This window comes from Pseudophryne corroboree, chromosome 4 (assembly GCF_028390025.1).
Source record: "Pseudophryne corroboree isolate aPseCor3 chromosome 4, aPseCor3.hap2, whole genome shotgun sequence".
Classification (NCBI taxonomy): Eukaryota; Metazoa; Chordata; class Amphibia; order Anura; family Myobatrachidae; genus Pseudophryne; species Pseudophryne corroboree.
In genome coordinates this window covers 741,375,958-741,394,265 of record NC_086447.1, presented here as the reverse complement: position 1 = coordinate 741,394,265, position 18,308 = coordinate 741,375,958, and the positions used below count along the sequence as shown (strand labels likewise).

Sequence of the window (18,308 nt, the reverse complement as noted above, 5' to 3'; positions counted from 1 at the left end):
AGTCAGTGGAGAAGTCGCTGACGGCTGCTCTGTATATTGTTACAGTATACAAATTTTGGTTGCCATCGGCAACTTCTCCACTGGCTCACCTCTCCACCTTCATCACCACTTAGCACATCTCCCCCTTAGTCTGATATTGTTCGGGGTAGTGCTTTCCAGGGCACAGGTGCAGAACAAAAGAAGTCTTGGGTTTAGTGGGAATAGTGGATGAATGACAGCTGTAGGTCACTGGGTTTATTACAGAAAATGGATAAGGTGGTAAACTAAAGAGAACAGAAGAGATACAGGGTAGGGGAGGGGGCCATTGTGGGGGGCTTTGTGATAAAAACCAGAGTTATGAATTGGATGAAGCTGTCAGTCAGGAAAATGGCCACCAGTATTAGCGGAAAAAAATAGGAAATTAACATGGATGTCACGTTCTAGGTGGACAGAATTGGAGGTAGAAGGGTACGATGGCAGATTAGTAAGATGTTACAGTCAGCAAGACAGGAAACTATAAGAGCACGCATTAATGTTTAATGCGTGGTTTGTAAGGAAAGGGGCTATGGAGATACTTTGGAGGTGGTATAAACATGATTTAGCATGTGGTATTGAAAGACAAGTCACAATGCACGATAACACAAACACAGCATTGTTACTACTACAGCACTACTATCATACTATACACAGTATATAAGAAGTCACAAAATTTTGCAGCACTACACAGTGAAAACAGAGCATAATACATATACAATTCATACAGCAAAAGACAGCATGATTCAAATGCCCATAAGCACCAGTATCAAATAGTCTAAGCCTGACGGGCCCCTATAAGTACCTAGAGCATTCTCAAAAAAGCGCCAAAGCACAGATCAAATCGTTATTTCGGAATAAACTATAGCTAAGTGGGGAAATACAACATTAGGCATCCTATACCCAACAACAGGACCTGAGATAAAACGTCATACATTTTACCTCACAAAGTGGTAATACTCAAAAGTAAGCCACATGTTGAATAGAACGAGTGAGCGCCAGCGTGCGTTCAGGGCCGTTTCTTGGGGCAGGCTCCCTGCTTCCCCCTCCTATTTCTCCCCGAGTAACTCGCCGGGGGGGGGCGGAGTTTCACGGAATGACGGGGTTGCGTCGTTACGTCACAACGTAACCCCGTCACTCCGCGAAACTCCCCCCCCCCCCGAGCGGAGTACAGAGTGGGATCCAAGTTAGGAAGAGGGAAAGGCCGGCGCGAGGAGCGACTGGTGAGGCGGGCCGAAGAGCGGTAATCGCCTCTGTAAGTATTCTCTCTCTCTCTCAATATGTAAAATGGGAACACCTGCCGTAATGTGTGAAATGGGGACTCTTGCCTGCCGCAGTGTGGGGATTTAATGTATCAAGGGCATTGCGGTGTGTGGCATAATATGGTGCAGGGGGCATTACTGTGTGGGGCTTAATATGGTAGAATTTTTTTTTCCTGTGGTGGTCGTGATCTGTTGGAGCAGGGTCAAAAACTGGATTGTGAGGTAGTCTTTTCAGACGAGGCCATACCCATTTAAATGAGGCCTCGCCCATTTAGATGAGGCCACGCCCCCTTGCCGAGTGCACGCGCAAGTTTTTTTTTCCATCTAAGTGTGTGTGTGTGTGTGTGTGGGGGGGGCATATTTTTTTATGTCACGGGGGGGGGGGGGCGCATTTTTAAATCTCGCACTGGGAGCCAAATTGGCTAGAAACAGCCCTGCGTGCGTTCCACGAACTCCCAGTGGAACGCACAGTACTTCCTGGGGCTGACCTAACTACACATCCACCGCGTCATTTCCGGAATCGCGTCACACTTAGTAACGGTGTCTCCCAGGACGCCCTGTCACCAGTGGGATCTGGTGACAGGGCGTCATGGGAGACGCCGTTACTAAGTGGCGCTCACTCGTTCTGTTCAACATGTGGCTTACCTTTGGGTATTACCACTTTCTGAGGTAAAATAAATGACGTTTTATCTCAGGTCCTGTTGTTGGGAATAGGATGCCTAATGTTGTATTTCCCCACTTAGCTATAATTTATTCCGAAATAACGATTTCATCTGTGCTTTGGCGCTTTTTTGAGATTGCTGTAGGTACTTATAGGGGCCCGTCAGGCTTAAACCATTTGATACTGGTGCTTATGGGCAACTGAATCATGCTGTCTTTTGCTGTATGAATTGTATATCCTGAGGAAGATCCAGAATGGATTGAAACGTTGAGGAGACTGAATCTATATACTGCTAAGTATGAATTAAAACTTTTTTAAGTGCAAGATTTCTAGTGAGTAAATAAGAAATGCAAAATGGCAAAGTGCTACAGTATGTTTGGGTCACATCTATAAACTGTACTGATGCAAACTGTAATTAGGGTATGCACGCCCCAGAAATTTACCATTGAGCTCACCTGCAAGTATGTCTTTGGGACAAGGCCCCTGGTTCCCTTGAAGTTCTGAGCCAACCACCAGCCATCGGATTTTTTATCCAGAATCTGCAATACTTCTCCTTTCTACATTAACACAAAAAATACATATTACTATTGTTTGTCCATAAGTTGTGTAAATGCTTTATTGTAACAATTAATTGTCATAACCTTACAGAAATACAAAGAAAAATTAAGATTTAATTACCTACCGGTAAATCCTTTTCTCGTAGGCCGTAGAGGATGCTGGGGGTCCACAGTAGTACCATGGGGTATAGACAGGTCCCTTGGGAGCCATGGGCACTTTAAGAGTGTGGGCTGGTTCCTCCCTCTATGCCCTTCCTACCAGACTCAGTCTATAAACTGTGCCCGAGGAGTCGGACATACTTCGAGAGAAGGAAATACAGATAGTGGTGAGATTCACACCAGCTCACACATAACAACAGAAAACCAAGCTAACCAGCTTGAAACATGTCAGCAACGACTGAATAACAGTTATTAACCAAGTAACAATGCAGTACTTAACCAAGTAACAACGCAATACTTAACTAAGTAACAAATGCAGGTAGATGAAGCGCTAGGCGGGCGCCCAGCATCCTCTACGGACTACGAGAAAAGGATTTACCGGTAGGTAATTAATATCCTATTTTCTCTTATGTCCTAGAGGATGCTGGGGTCCATATTAGTACCAAGGGGATGTACCAAAGCTCCCAGTACGGGAGGTAGAGCGCGGAGGCTCCTGCAGAACCGATTGACCAAACTTTAGGTCCTCAGAGGCCAAAGTATCAAACTTGTAGAACTTAGCAAACGTGTTCGATCCTGACCAAGTAGCCGCTCGGCAAAGCTGCAAAGCCGAGACACCCCGTGCAGCTGCCCAGGAAGAACCCACTTTACGAGTAGAGTGGGCCTTAACAGATCTTGGACACGGCAAGCCTGCCGTAGAATAAGCATGCTGGATAGTACACCTAATCCAACGAGAAATCGTCTGCTTAGAAGCAGGCTACCCAACCTTGTTGGGATCATAAAGGACAAACAGAGCGTCCGACTTTCTATGACGAGAAGTTCTCTTCACATAAATCTTCAAAGCCCTTACAACATCCAAGGACTTTGAAGTAATTGAGGAGTCAGTAGCCACTGGCACCACAATAGGCTGGTTGATATGAAAAGCCGACACAACCTTCGGAAGAAATTGCTGACGTGTCCCGAGCTCAGCTCTATCTTCATGGAAAATGAAGTAGGGGCTCTTGCAGGACAATACCCCCAATTCCGCCACACGTCTAGCAGATGCCATTGCCAATAGCGTGACCGCCTTCCAAGTAAGAAACTTGACATCAACCTCCTGTAAAGGTTCAAACCAATCCGACTGCAGGAACTGCAGCACCACATTAAGATCCCAAGGTGCCGTAGGAGGCACAAAGGGAGGCTGGATGTGCAGAACCCCTTCCAAGAAAGTCTGAACCTCACGGAGGACAGCCAATTGTTTCTGGAAGAAAATGGACAAGGCCAAAATCTGGACTTTTATGGAGCCCAAACGCAGGCCCACATCCACACCTGCTTGCAGAAAGAGGAGAAACCGCCCTAGTTGAAACTCCACCGTTGGAAACTTCTTGGATTCACACCAAGACACATACTTTTTCCAAATTCGATGGTAGTGTTTAGACGTTACTCCTTTCCTAGCCTGTATCACGGTAGGAATAACCTTGTTCGGAATGCCCTTCCGAGCTAAGATCCATGCCGTCAAACGTAGCCATGGTAAGTCTTGATAAGTGAATGGCCCCTGTTGAAGAAGGTCCTCTCGAAGAGGAAGAGGCCTCGGATCTTCCAGCAGTAACTCCAGAAGATCCGCGTACGAAGCCCTTCTTGGCCAGTCCGGAGCAATGGGGATCACCTGAACTCTTGTTCTTTTGATTAGTTTCAGAATCCTTAGGATGAGTGGAAGTGGAGGGAACACATACACAGACTTGAATACTCATGTAGTTACCATGGCGTCCACCATCACTGCCTGAGGGTCCCTCGACCTGGAACAGTACCTCCGAAGCTTCTTGTTGAGGCATGAGGCCATCATGTCTATTTGAGGTACGCCCCAAAGAATTGTCACCGCTGCGAACACCTCTGGGTGGAGGTAAAACGATACGAGCAATACCACTAGACCAGCGCCTCACTTCTCATGGACAGATATCCCAACCTCCGTATAACTCCTATTATGGAGAAACTTCCAGGAACATTTTCAGAGATTGTGCCATGAAAAAGAAATGGTATGCAGACATAGTGTGATACTGTATAAAAAGGTGGCGATTTAATACATAACACACATTACATAACCAAACATGACATTTAAAAACAATTAAGAACACAACAGGCCACACTATGGTGGTGCAGACATTCACTGTTATAACTGGCCTCCTAGGCAAAGATGTTAAGAATGGCTGATTACCGGCTGTAAGTGAGAACTGGCTCACACCAGTTCTAAAAGCATGAATAAATCAGAGGAAGTCACCAAGCTGCAGCATAGGGATTCCCTGGTCTCAGCACTCCTTTACTCGCCAGATCAGTTCTTTATGCCATTAGCGTCCATACAGGAGGTCAGTCAGAAGAGCACCCACGCGTTACGACCCTCCTCGGGTCTTTCTCAAGGTCAGCTCCAATGTGTATGTCTGAAAAAGTCTCCGGTTTATATCCCTACTTGCTTCATCCCATTGGTCCCAGCACAGCTGATCTCTATACATATCAATCCTAATAGTCCATGATCATGTGCGCTAGGATCCTCCCTAACTACTGGGCGGCTTCCATAGCAACCCCACTCGAGGCTCGTCTCTGACGGAGCCCGCTGACACTTCCGCCCAATTGCGACCACGTGACGGACCCGTCATCACGCGTCACGCGATACTCCCCTCCGACTTCCCCGATCACATGACTCGTCTTTCTCGTCATTTAGTGGTTGTTAATATATCACGGGTCCTCCTCTCTGGATTCCATGGTTACACAAGTATTCGTTTGCCACGGTTCTTCCTCTCCGGTTTCCATGGTTACACAAGCATTCGTTTACGTCATCCATTGGGATTCCCATTCTGAATTTTAGCCGCAATGGGCAAACACATCATTTGGGATTTATTCTTGGATCCCCGGTTATCATATCACTTCTGACGTAGATACATGGGTAAGGGTTCTTATCACATTGAATACTCTCTTATTGGGTCACATAAAAGATTCCCCAATCTCCTAGTAAATCAAAGGGTACAGGGCATTAGAATGATTACAACTGTAATACAGCAACCCTCCCACCTATTAGGATAGTGTGAATATGAAGTATATATCGTGCTCAAAGTGAGACATAATAGGGTTAGAGAGGAAGAAAGTGAAGGGATCCACATAAAACTACAGAAACCACTTGACCTCAAAATCTAAGTTGAGGCCCTTTGGCTGCAAAGTCCCTAGCTCATAGATAGCTTTCATTTCTGCCTTTGCTAGTTGGTTTGACAGGTCTCGCCTCCTCCAATGTCCCTTTACCCATTGAAGGCCTACGAAGCGCCTAATTGCAGTTGTGGAACAGCCATGTTGCTTTCTAAAATGATCTGAGAGTGCATGTGTCTCCAGGCCTTTTTTGATGTTTCTTAAATGCTCTCCCACCCGTATTTTCAGGGCTCTAGACGTCCTCCCGATGTAAAACAGGCCGCAGTCACACTCTATGGCGTACACCACATTTCTAGTGCTACATGTGATGAATTCTCTGATGTTAGATTTTTTTCCATTGATTATAATCTCACTAGTCTTGCTTTGGTTCTCCATTTTGATTTCTCTACACCCTATGCAATTCATGCATCTATAAAACCCCTTTGATTTTATTCCACCTTGTGATACTGGTGGTAATGCACTTCGTATGAGGGTATTTCCTAAATTGGGGGCCCTCCTATATATACATTTAGGTTTTGCGGGGAGTTGTTGTCCTAAAATGGGATCTTTCTGTAGGAACCCCCCAATGTTTGGACATAATTTTCTCAATAGATTTATACTGGTTGCAAAAAGTGGTCACAAAGGCCCAGTCAAAAGAATCTTGCTTATCATCTTGTCTTGTACCATCTTTTCTTTCTAAAAGTTTACTCCTCTCCGTCTTTTCGGTATCTTCCACTGCCCTTTTTACTAGAAGTTCCTTTTTACCCTTTTGAGCTGCCCCACTGGGATGGTTTGTAGCCAGTTGGGGTGGTGGCAGCTCGTGGCATTAATGTAACTGCTGGAGTCGGTAGGTTTGGTGAACGTTTTTGTTTGGATGGTACCGTCCTCTACATAAATGGATATATCTAGAAAGTTAATGAGTTCTCTACTGCTATTAAAGCTGAACTCAATATTTAAAGGGATATTATTGAGGTAGACATAGAATTCCCTTAGGGAGGTCTCGTCACCCCTCCAAAAGAAGAGGACGTCGTCTATGTACCGGGACCATGATACCAGGTTCGCCCCGAATGGATGGTCACTCCAAATATATTCCAACTCCCAACTGCCCATAAATATGTTGGCATAACTCGGGGCAAACCTGGTACCCATGGCGGTCCCTATCTTCTGCAAGTAGAACTCGTCCCCAAAGGAAAAGTAATTATTCTGGAGTATGAACATAACTCCTTCTAAGATGAATTTTTGTAGACCTTTACTTAACTCGCTCTTATGGAGAAAGCTCTTGACAGCCTGTAGACCATCTTTATGGTCTATAATAGTATATAGCGACCGTACGTCGGCCGTCACCATGATACAGTCATTCTGCCACTCTAAATCTTTCAGGACCCTTAGGGCGTCATTCGTATCTCTCAAATGAGATTTATTAAGCAAGACCAAAGGCTGCAGGTAGTAGTCAATGAATTCTGATAATCCGGCCGTGATTGAGTCTATCCCGGATACTATAGGTCTCCCTGGTGGATTAGTCAGGTCCTTGTGGACCTTAGGGAGAACACATAGCACCGGGATGACTGGTTCGGAATTGATGAGGAACTTCTGTTCCTTTTCACTTAGGACCTCCCGGATTCTATATTTGTCGACTAAATTATTTAGTTTGTCTATAATATTGCCCGTGGGGTCAGATCGTAATTTATGATAGGTAGTTCTATCATCTAACTGGCGGAGGACTTCAGCCTCATATTGTGTTATGTATTAAATCGCCACCTTTTTATACAGTATCACACTATGTCTGCATACCATTTCTTTTTCATGGCACAATCTCTGAAAATGTTCCTGGAAGTTTCTCCATAATAGGAGTTATACGGAGGTTGGGATATCTGTCCATGAGAAGTGAGGCGCTGGTCTAGTGGTATTGCACGTATCGTTTTATTTCTGCATTTTGTATCGGGAGGTGGGAAAAGCCTCTCTTGTGATATACCACACTACTAGCTGCCTCTGCGCACTGTCTGGGTTCTTCATACTATCTATTGCACTTGTATTTTTTTCTTTTCCCTTTGAAGTCCCTTTTTGTGCAGCACCATGTTTAATTACCGTGATAACAGAAAAGCTACTCTAGAAAGAGTGTTTAATGAACAAGGTGAGCATATTCCCTTGTTAGATGAGGATCTTGACAACGTTATGAGGCGATTGGAGAACGTGTTGTTAAAGGAGAACAGGATCTGGTGGGAGACATCAACCCTGGAGAGGTATGTCTCCCACCAGATGATCCCTAAAGGGTTAATGGTCACTAAAACTGCTTCCTTCTCGACAGCGAGTGAAAGCTTTAAGAAGGAATGGGAAACCATTCTAAGAGATTGCTCCTTTTCCCTAATGAAACTTATAATTGGCGACAGAAGGGGAGAGTTAACTAGATTAGAGGAAGAAATCAAAACCCTAAGGGACTTAACCATACCATTTCAAGATACGCAGGAATTTAAGATTTTAGAAAAGAGGATAGAGAGTAACATCAACATAAATGAGAAAATTCTAGTGGATCGTAAAATAAAGAAATATAATAGAGATAGGACACAGGTTATAAGGGTCCCCGAGGAGGGAGGAAAGGAGACGGGGGAGACATTAAAGAACCACACCGTTTTCGACCTAAGACCTGTGACTAAAGATCACAGGACCCAAGCTCTGGGAAAAGGGTGGGCCCCTCAACAACAAAAACAAAAATATGTCCCATTTAAAAAACAAGAGCCACAACTATGGCAATATAGGGACAGATCCCCCCGGTTTAGAGATAGTACTAATTATGGGGATAACGAAGATGCCCATCATATGGATAGAGAGGGAAGGCCTCGCTTTAGAGGCAACAACAGGAATAGAAGAGAAGAACATTCCAATGAATGGAGAGAAAGAGGTGTAAGAAAAGACCGTATCAATGAGATAACGACTCCACGGCGGGCTCCTTGGGGATCAAATAGGTTCCAAGTACTCCGGGAGGAGGAGGGTAACCCACGGACTCCTTTTTTAGGGGTGGGCAGAAACAAAGATTGGCGCAGGTAACCCTCCCTAGGTCTAGGGGCCAAAGGGGAGGAGGTCAGGGAAAGAAATTCAAACAACTTTCCCGGAAAAAACAGTACAAGAAAGATAAACAGAAACAAAAAAAGGAGCAGGAGAGGAAGGGGGTTGAAAACATTGTTAAACCTGGAAAGGGGTTTGTGAAAATGTTCAACTTAAGTTCCCATCTTCTCACTAAGGAGGAGATATCTGTCCTCGAAAATAAGAATTTACTTACCGATAATTCTATTTCTCGTAGTCCGTAGTGGATGCTGGGACTCCGTCAGGACCATGGGGAATAGCGGCTCCGCAGGAGACAGGGCACAAAAGTAAAAGCTTTAGGATCAGGTGGTGTGCACTGGCTCCTCCCCCTATGACCCTCCTCCAAGCCTCAGTTAGGATACTGTGCCCGGACGAGCGTACACAATAAGGAAGGATTTTGAATCCCAGGTAAGACTCATACCAGCCACACCAATCACACTGTACAACCTGTGATCTGAACCCAGTTAACAGCATGATAACAGCGGAGCCTCTGAAAAGATGGCTCACAACAATAATAACCCGATTTTTGTAACAATAACTATGTACAAGTATTGCAGACAATCCGCACTTGGGATGGGCGCCCAGCATCCACTACGGACTACGAGAAATAGAATTATCGGTAAGTAAATTCTTATTTTCTCTGACGTCCTAGTGGATGCTGGGACTCCGTCAGGACCATGGGGATTATACCAAAGCTCCCAAACGGGCGGGAGAGTGCGGATGACTCTGCAGCACCGAATGAGAGAACTCCTGGTCCTCCTCAGCCAGGGTATCAAATTTGTAGAATTTTGCAAACGTGTTTGCTCCTGACCAAGTAGCAGCTCGGCAAAGTTGTAAAGCCGAGACCCCTCGGGCAGCCGCCCAAGATGAGCCCACCTTCCTTGTGAAATGGGCATTTACATATTTTGGCTGTGGCAGGCCTGCCACAGAATGTGCAAGCTGAATTGTACTACGCATCCAACTAGCAATCGTCTGCTTAGAAGCAAGAGCACCCAGTTTGTTGGGTGCATACAGGATAACAGCAAGTCAGTTTTCCTGACTCCAGCCGTCCTGGAAACCTATATTTTCAGGGCCCTGACAACATCTAGCAACTTGGAGTCCTCCAAGTCCCTAATAGCCGCAGGTACCACAATAAACTGGTTCAGTTGAAACGCTGACACCACCTTAGGGAGAAACTGGGGACGAGTCCGCAGCTCTGCCCTGTCCGAATGGACAATCAGATATGGGCTTTTGTGAGACAAAGCCACCAATTCTGACACTCGCCTGGCCGAGGCCAGGGCCAACCGCATGGTCACTTTTCATGTGAGATATTTCAAATCCACAGATTTGAGCGGTTTAAAATGTGATTTGAGGAATCCCAGAACTACGTTGAGATCCCACAGTGCCACTGGAGGCACAAAAGGGGGTTGTATATGCAGTACTCCCTTGACAAACTTCTGGACTTCAGGAAGTGAAGCCAATTTTTTCTGGAAGAAAATTGACAGGGCCGAAATTTGAACCTTAATGGACCCCAATTTGAGGCCCATAGACACTCCTGTTTGCAGGAAATGCAGGAATCGACCGAGTTGAAATTTCTTCGTGGGGCCTTCCTGGCCTCACACCACGCAACATATTTTCGCCACATGTGGTGATAATGTTGTGCGGTCACCTCCTTCCTGGCTTTGACCAGGGTAGGAATGACCTCTTCCGGAATGCCTTTTTCCCTTAGGATCCGGCGTTCCACCGCCATGCCGTCAAACGCAGCCGCGGTAAGTCTTGGAACAGACATGGTACTTGCTGAAGCAAGTCCCTTCTTAGCGGCAGAGGCCATGAGTCCTCTGTGAGCATTTCTTGAAGTTCCGGGTACCAAGTCCTTCTTGGGCAATCCGGAGCCACGAGTATAGTTCTTACTCCTCTACGTCTTATAATTCTCAGTACCTTGGGTATGAGAAGCAGAGGAGGGAACACATACACCGACTGGTACACCCACTGTGTTACCAGAACGTCCACAGCTATTGCCTGAGGGTCTCTTGACCTGGCGCAATACCTGTCCAGTTTTTTGTTCAGGCGGGACGCCATCATGTCACCTTTGGTCTTTCCCAACGGTTCACAATCATGTGGAAGACTTCCCGATGAAGTCCCCACTCTCCCGGGTGGAGGTCGTGCCTGCTGAGGAAGTCTGCTTCCCAGTTGTCCACTCCCGGAATGAACACTGCTGACAGTGCTATCCCATGATTTTCCGCCCAGCGAAGAATCTTTGCAGTTTCTGCCATTTCCCTCCTGCTTCTTGTGCCGCCCTGTCTGTTTACGTGGGCGACTGCCGTGATGTTGTCCCACTGGATCAATACCGGCTGACCTTGAAGCATAGGTCTTGCTAAGCTTAGAGCATTGTTTTATGTGGAGAGAAGTCTCCAGACTTGATCACACTCCCTGGAAATTTTTTCCCTGTGTGACTGCTCCCCAGCCTCTCCGGCTGGCATCCGTGGTCACCAGGACCCAGTCCTGAATGCCGAATCTGCGGCCTTTTAGTAGATGAGCACTCTGCAGCTACCGCAGAAGAAACACCCTTGTCCTTGGAGACAGGGTTATCCGCTGATGCATCTGAAGATGCGATCCGGACCATTTTTCCAGCAGATCCCACTGAAAAGTTCTTGCGTGAAATCTGCCGAATGGAATCGCTTCGTAAGAAGCCACCATTTTTCCCAGGACCCTTGTGCAATGATGCACTGACACTTTTCCTGGTTTTAGGAGGTTCCTGACTAGCTCGGATAACTCCCTTGCTTTCTTCTCCGGGAGAAACACCATTTTCTGGACTGTGTCCAGAATCATCCCTAGGAACAGCAAATTGTCGTCGGAAACAGCTGCGGTTTTGGAATATTTAGAATCCACCCGTGCTGTCGTAGAACTACTTGAGATAGTGCTACTCCGACCTCCAACTGTTCTCTGGACCTTGCCCTTATCAGGATATCGTCCATTTTCTTTGAAGAAGAATCATCATTTCGGCCATTACCTTGGTAAAGACCCGGGGTGCCGTGGACAATCCAACCGGCATCGTCTGACACTGATAGTGACAGTTCTGTACCACGAACCTGAGGTACCCTTGGTGAGAAGGGCAAATTGGAACATGGAGGAAGCATCCCTGATGTCCCGGGACACCATATAGTCCCCTTCTTCCTGGTTCGCTATCACTGCTCTGAGTGACTCCATCTTGATTTGAACCTTTGTATGTAAGTGTTCAAATATTTCAGATTTAGAATAGGTCTCACCGAGCCGTCTGGCTTCAGTACCACAATATAGTGTGGAATAATACCCCTTTCCTTGTTGTAGGAGGAGTACTTTGATTATCACCTGCTGGGAATACAGCTTGTGAATTGTTTCCAATACTGCCTCCCTGTCGGAGGGAGACGTTGGTAAAGCAGACTTCAGGAACCTGCGAGGGGGAGACGTCTCGAATTTCCAATCAGTACCCCTGGGATACTACTTGTAGGATCCAGGGGTCCTGCACGGCCCCAGCGTCATGCTGAGGACTTGGCAGAAGCGGTGGAGGGCTTCTGTTCTTGGGAATGGGCTGCCTGCTGCAGTCTTCTTCCCTTTCCTCTATCCCTGGGCAGATATGACTGGCCTTTTGCCCGCTTGCCCTTATGGGGACGAAAGGACTGAGGCTGAAAAGACGGTGTCTTTTTCTGCTTAGATGTGACTTAGGGTAAAAAAGGTGGATTTTCCAGCTGTTGCCGTGGCCACCAGGTCCGATGGACCGACCCCAAATGACTCCTCCCCTTTATACGGCAATACTTCCATGTGCCGTTTGGAATCTGCATCACCTGACCACTGTCGTGTCCATAAACATCTTCTGGCAGATATGGACATCGCACTTACTCTTGATGCCAGAGTGCAAATATCTCTCTGTGCTCTATAGTCAATAAAATACTGTCCCTGTCAAGGGTATCAATATTTTCAGTCAGGGAATCCGACCAAGCCACCCCAGCGCTGCACATCCAGGCTGAGGCGATAGCTGGTCGCAGTATAACACCAGTATGTGTGTATATACTTTTTAGGATATTTTCCAGCCTCCTATCAGCTGGCTCCTTGAGGGCGGCCGTATCTGGAGACGGCAACGCCACTTGTTTTGATAAGCGTGTGAGCGCCTTATCCACCCTAAGGGGTGTTTCCCAACGCGCCCTAACTTCTGGCGGGAAAGGGTATACCGCCAATAATTTTCTATCGGGGGAAACCCACGCATCATCACACACTTCATTTAATTTATCTGATTCAGGAAAAACTACATGTAGTTTTTTCACACCCACATAATACCCTTTTTTGTGGTACTTGTAGTATCAGAAATATGTAACACCTCCTTCATTGCCCTTAACATGTAACGTGTGGCCCTAAAGGAAAATACGTTTGTTTCTTCACCGTCGACACTGGAATCAGTGTCCGTGTCTGTGTCTATGTCGACCGACTGAGGTAAATGGGCGTTTTAAAGCCCCTGACGGTGTTTGAGACGCCTGGACAGGTACTAATTTGTTTGCCGGCCGTCTCATGTCGTCAACCGACCTTGAAGCGTGTTGACATTATCACGTAATTCCTTAAATAAGCCATCCATTCCGGTGTCGACTCCCTAGAGAGTGACATCACCATTACAGGCAATTGCTCCGCCTCCTCACCAACATCGTCCTCATACATGTCGACACACACGTACCGACACACAGCACACACACAGGGAATGCTCTGATAGAGGACAGGACCCCACTAGCCCTTTGGGGAGACAGAGGGAGAGTTTGCCAGCACACACCAAAACGCTATAATTATACAGGGACAACCTTTATATAAGTGTTTTCCCTTATAGCATCTTGATATATAATCATATCGCCAAATAAGTGCCCCCCCCTCTCTGTTTTAACCCTGTTTCTGTAGTGCAGTGCAGGGGAGAGCCTGGGAGCCTTCCCACCAGCAGTTCTGTGAGGGAAAATGGCGCTGTGTGCTGAGGAGATAGGCCCCGCCCCCTATTCCGGCGGGCTCTTCTCCCGGTTTTTCTGAGACCTGGCAGGGGTGAAATACATCCATATAGCCTCAGGGACTATATGTGATGTATTCTTTTTAGCCAGAAAGGTATTAACATTGCTGCCCAGGGCGCCCACCCCAGCGCCCTGCACCCTCAGTGACCGCCGGTGTGAAGTGTGCCTGAGCGCAATGGCGCACAGCTGCAGTGCTGTGCGCTACCTCATGAAGACTGAAAAGCCTTCAGCCGCCGGTTTCTGGACCTCTTCTTACTTCGGCATCTGCAAGGGGGTCGGCGGCGCGGCTCCGGTGACCCATCTAGGCTGTACCTGTGATCGTCCCTCTGGAGCTAGTGTCCAGTAGCCTAAGAAGCAAATCCATCCTGCACGCAGGTGAGTTCACTTCTTTTCCCCTAGGTCCCTCGTTGCAGTGAGCCTGTTGCCAGCAGGACTCACTGAAAATAATAAAACTATCAAAACTTTTACTCTAAGCAGCTCTTTATGAGAGCCACCTAGATTGCACCCTGCTCGGACGGGCACAAAAACCTAACTGAGGCTTGGAGGAGGGTCATAGGGGGAGGAGCCAGTGCACACCACCTGATCCTAAAGCTTTTACTTTTGTGCCCTGTCTCCTGCGGAGCCGCTATTCCCCATGGTCCTGACGGAGTCCCAGCATCCACTAGGACGTCAGAGAAAAAGGACTAAAGTATGCTCCTTCAAATACGATCAATAAGTTTTCAACCTTTGTTGATCTACAAAAATTCATTAGAAAGTTGACCATTAAAAAATTCTTTCTAAGTAAGGAAACAGAGATCAATGAAGTAGATGAGCCAGGGGCCAGCACCCCCTTTAGGCCCAAATCAGTATTTTACCCATCACATATTAAGGGTAATTTCGTAGAAACCTTCTTTTCTTTGGTACATGATGATTTAAATAAAATCACTACGAATGTGGGAAAATCAAATCTTACATACAAAGAAAGACAGGCACTTAAGAACCTAAAAGACCTCCCAGAAACCATCATCAAACCCGCCGACAAGGGCGGGGGGGTAGTGGTCATGGACAGGGTGAAATATGAGGCTGAAGTCCTCCGCCAGTTAGATGATAGAACTACCTATCATAAATTACGATCTGACCCCACGGGCAATATTATAGACAAACTAAATAATTTAGTCGACAAATATAGAATCCGGGAGGTCCTAAGTGAAAAGGAACAGAAGTTCCTCATCAATTCCGAACCAGTCATCCCGGTGCTATATGTTCTCCCTAAGGTCCACAAGGACCTGACTAATCCACCAGGGAGACCTATAGTATCCGGGATAGACTCAATCACGGCCGGATTATCAGAATTCATTGACTACTACCTGCAGCCTTTGGTCTTGCTTAATAAATCTCATTTGAGAGATACGAATGACGCCCTAAGGGTCCTGAAAGATTTAGAGTGGCAGAATGACTGTATCATGGTGACGGCCGACGTACGGTCGCTATATACTATTATAGACCATAAAGATGGTCTACAGGCTGTCAAGAGCTTTCTCCATAAGAGCGAGTTAAGTAAAGGTCTACAAGAATTCATCTTAGAAGGAGTTATGTTCATACTCCAGAATAATTACTTTTCCTTTGGGGACGAGTTCTACTTGCAGAAGATAGGGACCGCCATGGGTACCAGGTTCGCCCCGAGTTATGCCAACATATTTATGGGCAGTTGGGAGTTGGAATATATTTGGAGTGACCATCCATTCGGGGCGAACCTGGTATCATGGTCCCGGTACATAGACGACGTCCTCTTCTTTTGGAGGGGTGACGAGACCTCCCTAAGGGAATTCTATGTCTACCTCAATAATAACCCTTTAAATATTGAGTTCAGCTTTAATAGCAGTAGAGAACTCATTAACTTTCTAGATATATCCATTTATGTAGAGGACGGTACCATCCAAACAAAAACGTTCACCAAACCTACCGACTCCAGCAGTTACATTAATGCCACGAGCTGCCACCACCCCAACTGGCTACAAACCATCCCGGTGGGGCAGCTCAAAAGGGTAAAAAGGAACTGCTCTAGGCAAGAGGTTTATCAAGAACAGGCAAAAGAAATGCAATTGAAATTTCTTTCATGTGGATATAATGATAAGCTAGTAAAAAGGGCAGTGGAAGATACCGAAAAGACGGAGAGGAGTAAACTTTTAGAAAGAAAAGATGGTACAAGACAAGATGATAAGCAAGATTCTTTTGACTGGGCCTTTGTGACCACTTTTTGCAACCAGTATAAATCTATTGAGAAAATTATGTCCAAACATTGGGGGGTCCTACAGAAAGATCCCATTTTAGGACAACAACTCCCCGCAAAACCTAAATGTATATATAGGAGGGCCCCCAATTTAGGAAATACCCTCATTCGAAGTGCATTACCACCAGTATCACAAGGTGGAATAAAATCAAAGGGGTTTTATAGATGCATGAATTGCATAGGGTGTAGAGAAATCAAAATGGAGAACCAAAGCAAGACTAGTGAGATTATAATCAATGGAAAAAAATCTAACATCAGAGAATTCATCACATGTAGCACTAGAAATGTGGTGTATGCCATAGAGTGTGACTGCGGCCTGTTTTACATCGGGAGGACGTCTAGAGCCCTGAAAATACGGGTGGGAGAGCATTTAAGAAACATCAAAAAAGGCCTGGAGACACATGCACTCTCAGATCATTTTAGAAAGCAACATGGCTGTTCCACAACTGCAATTAGGCGCTTCGTAGGCCTTCAATGGGTAAAGGGACATTGGAGGAGGCGAGACCTGTCAAACCAACTAGCAAAGGCAGAAATGAAAGCTATCTATGAGCTAGGGACTTTGCAGCCAAAGGGCCTCAACTTAGATTTTGAGGTCAAGTGGTTTCTGTAGTTTTATGTGGATCCCTCCACTTTCTTCCTCTCTAACCCTATTATGTCTCACTTTGAGCACGATATATACTTCATATTCACACTATCCTAATAGGTGGGAGGGTTGCTGTATTACAGTTGTAATCATTCTAATGCCCTGTACCCTTTGATTTACTAGGAGATTGGGGAATCTTTTATGTGACCCAATAAGAGAGTATTCAATGTGATAAGAACCCTTACCCATGTATCTACGTCAGAAGTGATATGATAACCGGGGATCCAAGAATAAATCCCAAATGATGTGTTTGCCCATTGCGGCTAAAATTCAGAATGGGAATCCCAATGGATGACGTAAACGAATGCTTGTGTAACCATGGAAACCGGAGAGGAAGAACCGTGGCAAACGAATACTTGTGTAACCATGGAAACCAGAGAGGAGGACCCGTGATATATTAACAACCACTAAATGACGAGAAAGACGAGTCATGTGATCGGGGAAGTCGGAGGGGAGTATCGCGTGACGCGTGATGACGGGTCCGTCACGTGGTCGCAATTGGGCGGAAGTGTCAGCGGGCTCCGTCAGAGACGAGCCTCGAGTGGGGTTGCTATGGAAGCCGCCCAGTAGTTAGGGAGGATCCTAGCGCACATGATCATGGACTATTAGGATTGATATGTATAGAGATCAGCTGTGCTGGGACCAATGGGATGAAGCAAGTAGGGATATAAACCGGAGACTTTTTCAGACATACACATTGGAGCTGACCTTGAGAAAGACCCGAGGAGGGTCGTAACGCGTGGGTGCTCTTCTGACTGACCTCCTGTATGGACGCTAATGGCATAAAGAACTGATCTGGCGAGTAAAGGAGTGCTGAGACCAGGGAATCCCTATGCTGCAGCTTGGTGACTTCCTCTGATTTATTCATGCTTTTAGAACTGGTGTGAGCCAGTTCTCACTTACAGCCGGTAATCAGCCATTCTTAACATCTTTGCCTAGGAGGCCAGTTATAACAGTGAATGTCTGCACCACCATAGTGTGGCCTGTTGTGTTCTTAATTGTTTTTAAATGTCATGTTTGGTTATGTAATGTGTGGACCTTAGGGAGAACATATAGCACCGGGATGACTGGTTCGGAATTGATGAGGAACTTCTGTTCCTTTTCACTTAGGACCTCCCGGATTCTATATTTGTCGACTAAATTATTTAGTTTGTCTATAATATTGCCCGTGGGGTCAGATCGTAATTTATGATAGGTAGTTCTATCATCTAACTGGCGGAGGACTTCAGCCTCATATTGTGTTATGTATTAAATCGCCACCTTTTTATACAGTATCACACTATGTCTACATACCATTTCTTTTTCATGGCACAATCTCTGAAAATGGTCCTGGAAGTTTCTCCATAATAGGAGTTATACGGAGGTTGGGATATCTGTCCATGAGAAGTGAGGCGCTGGTCTAGTGGTATTGCACGTATCGTTTTATTTCTGCATTTTGTATCGGGAGGTGGGAAAAGCCTCTCTTGTGATATACCACACTACTAGCTGCCTCTGCGCACTGTCTGGGTTCTTCATACTATCTATTGCAC

General features: G+C 46.1%; 1 protein-coding gene across 2 annotated transcripts in view; it reads right to left on the bottom strand.

The window, feature by feature from the left end:
• NPHP1 (nephrocystin 1) overlaps positions 1-18,308 on the bottom strand; it is a 271,740-nt gene that overhangs the window by 153,110 nt on the left and 100,322 nt on the right. For both annotated transcript variants that reach the window (XM_063918125.1, XM_063918126.1), the window contains exon 7: positions 2,391-2,492. In XM_063918125.1, coding sequence (XP_063774195.1) covers positions 2,391-2,492 — 102 coding nt within the window. The remainder of the gene's footprint in view (positions 1-2,390; positions 2,493-18,308) is intronic.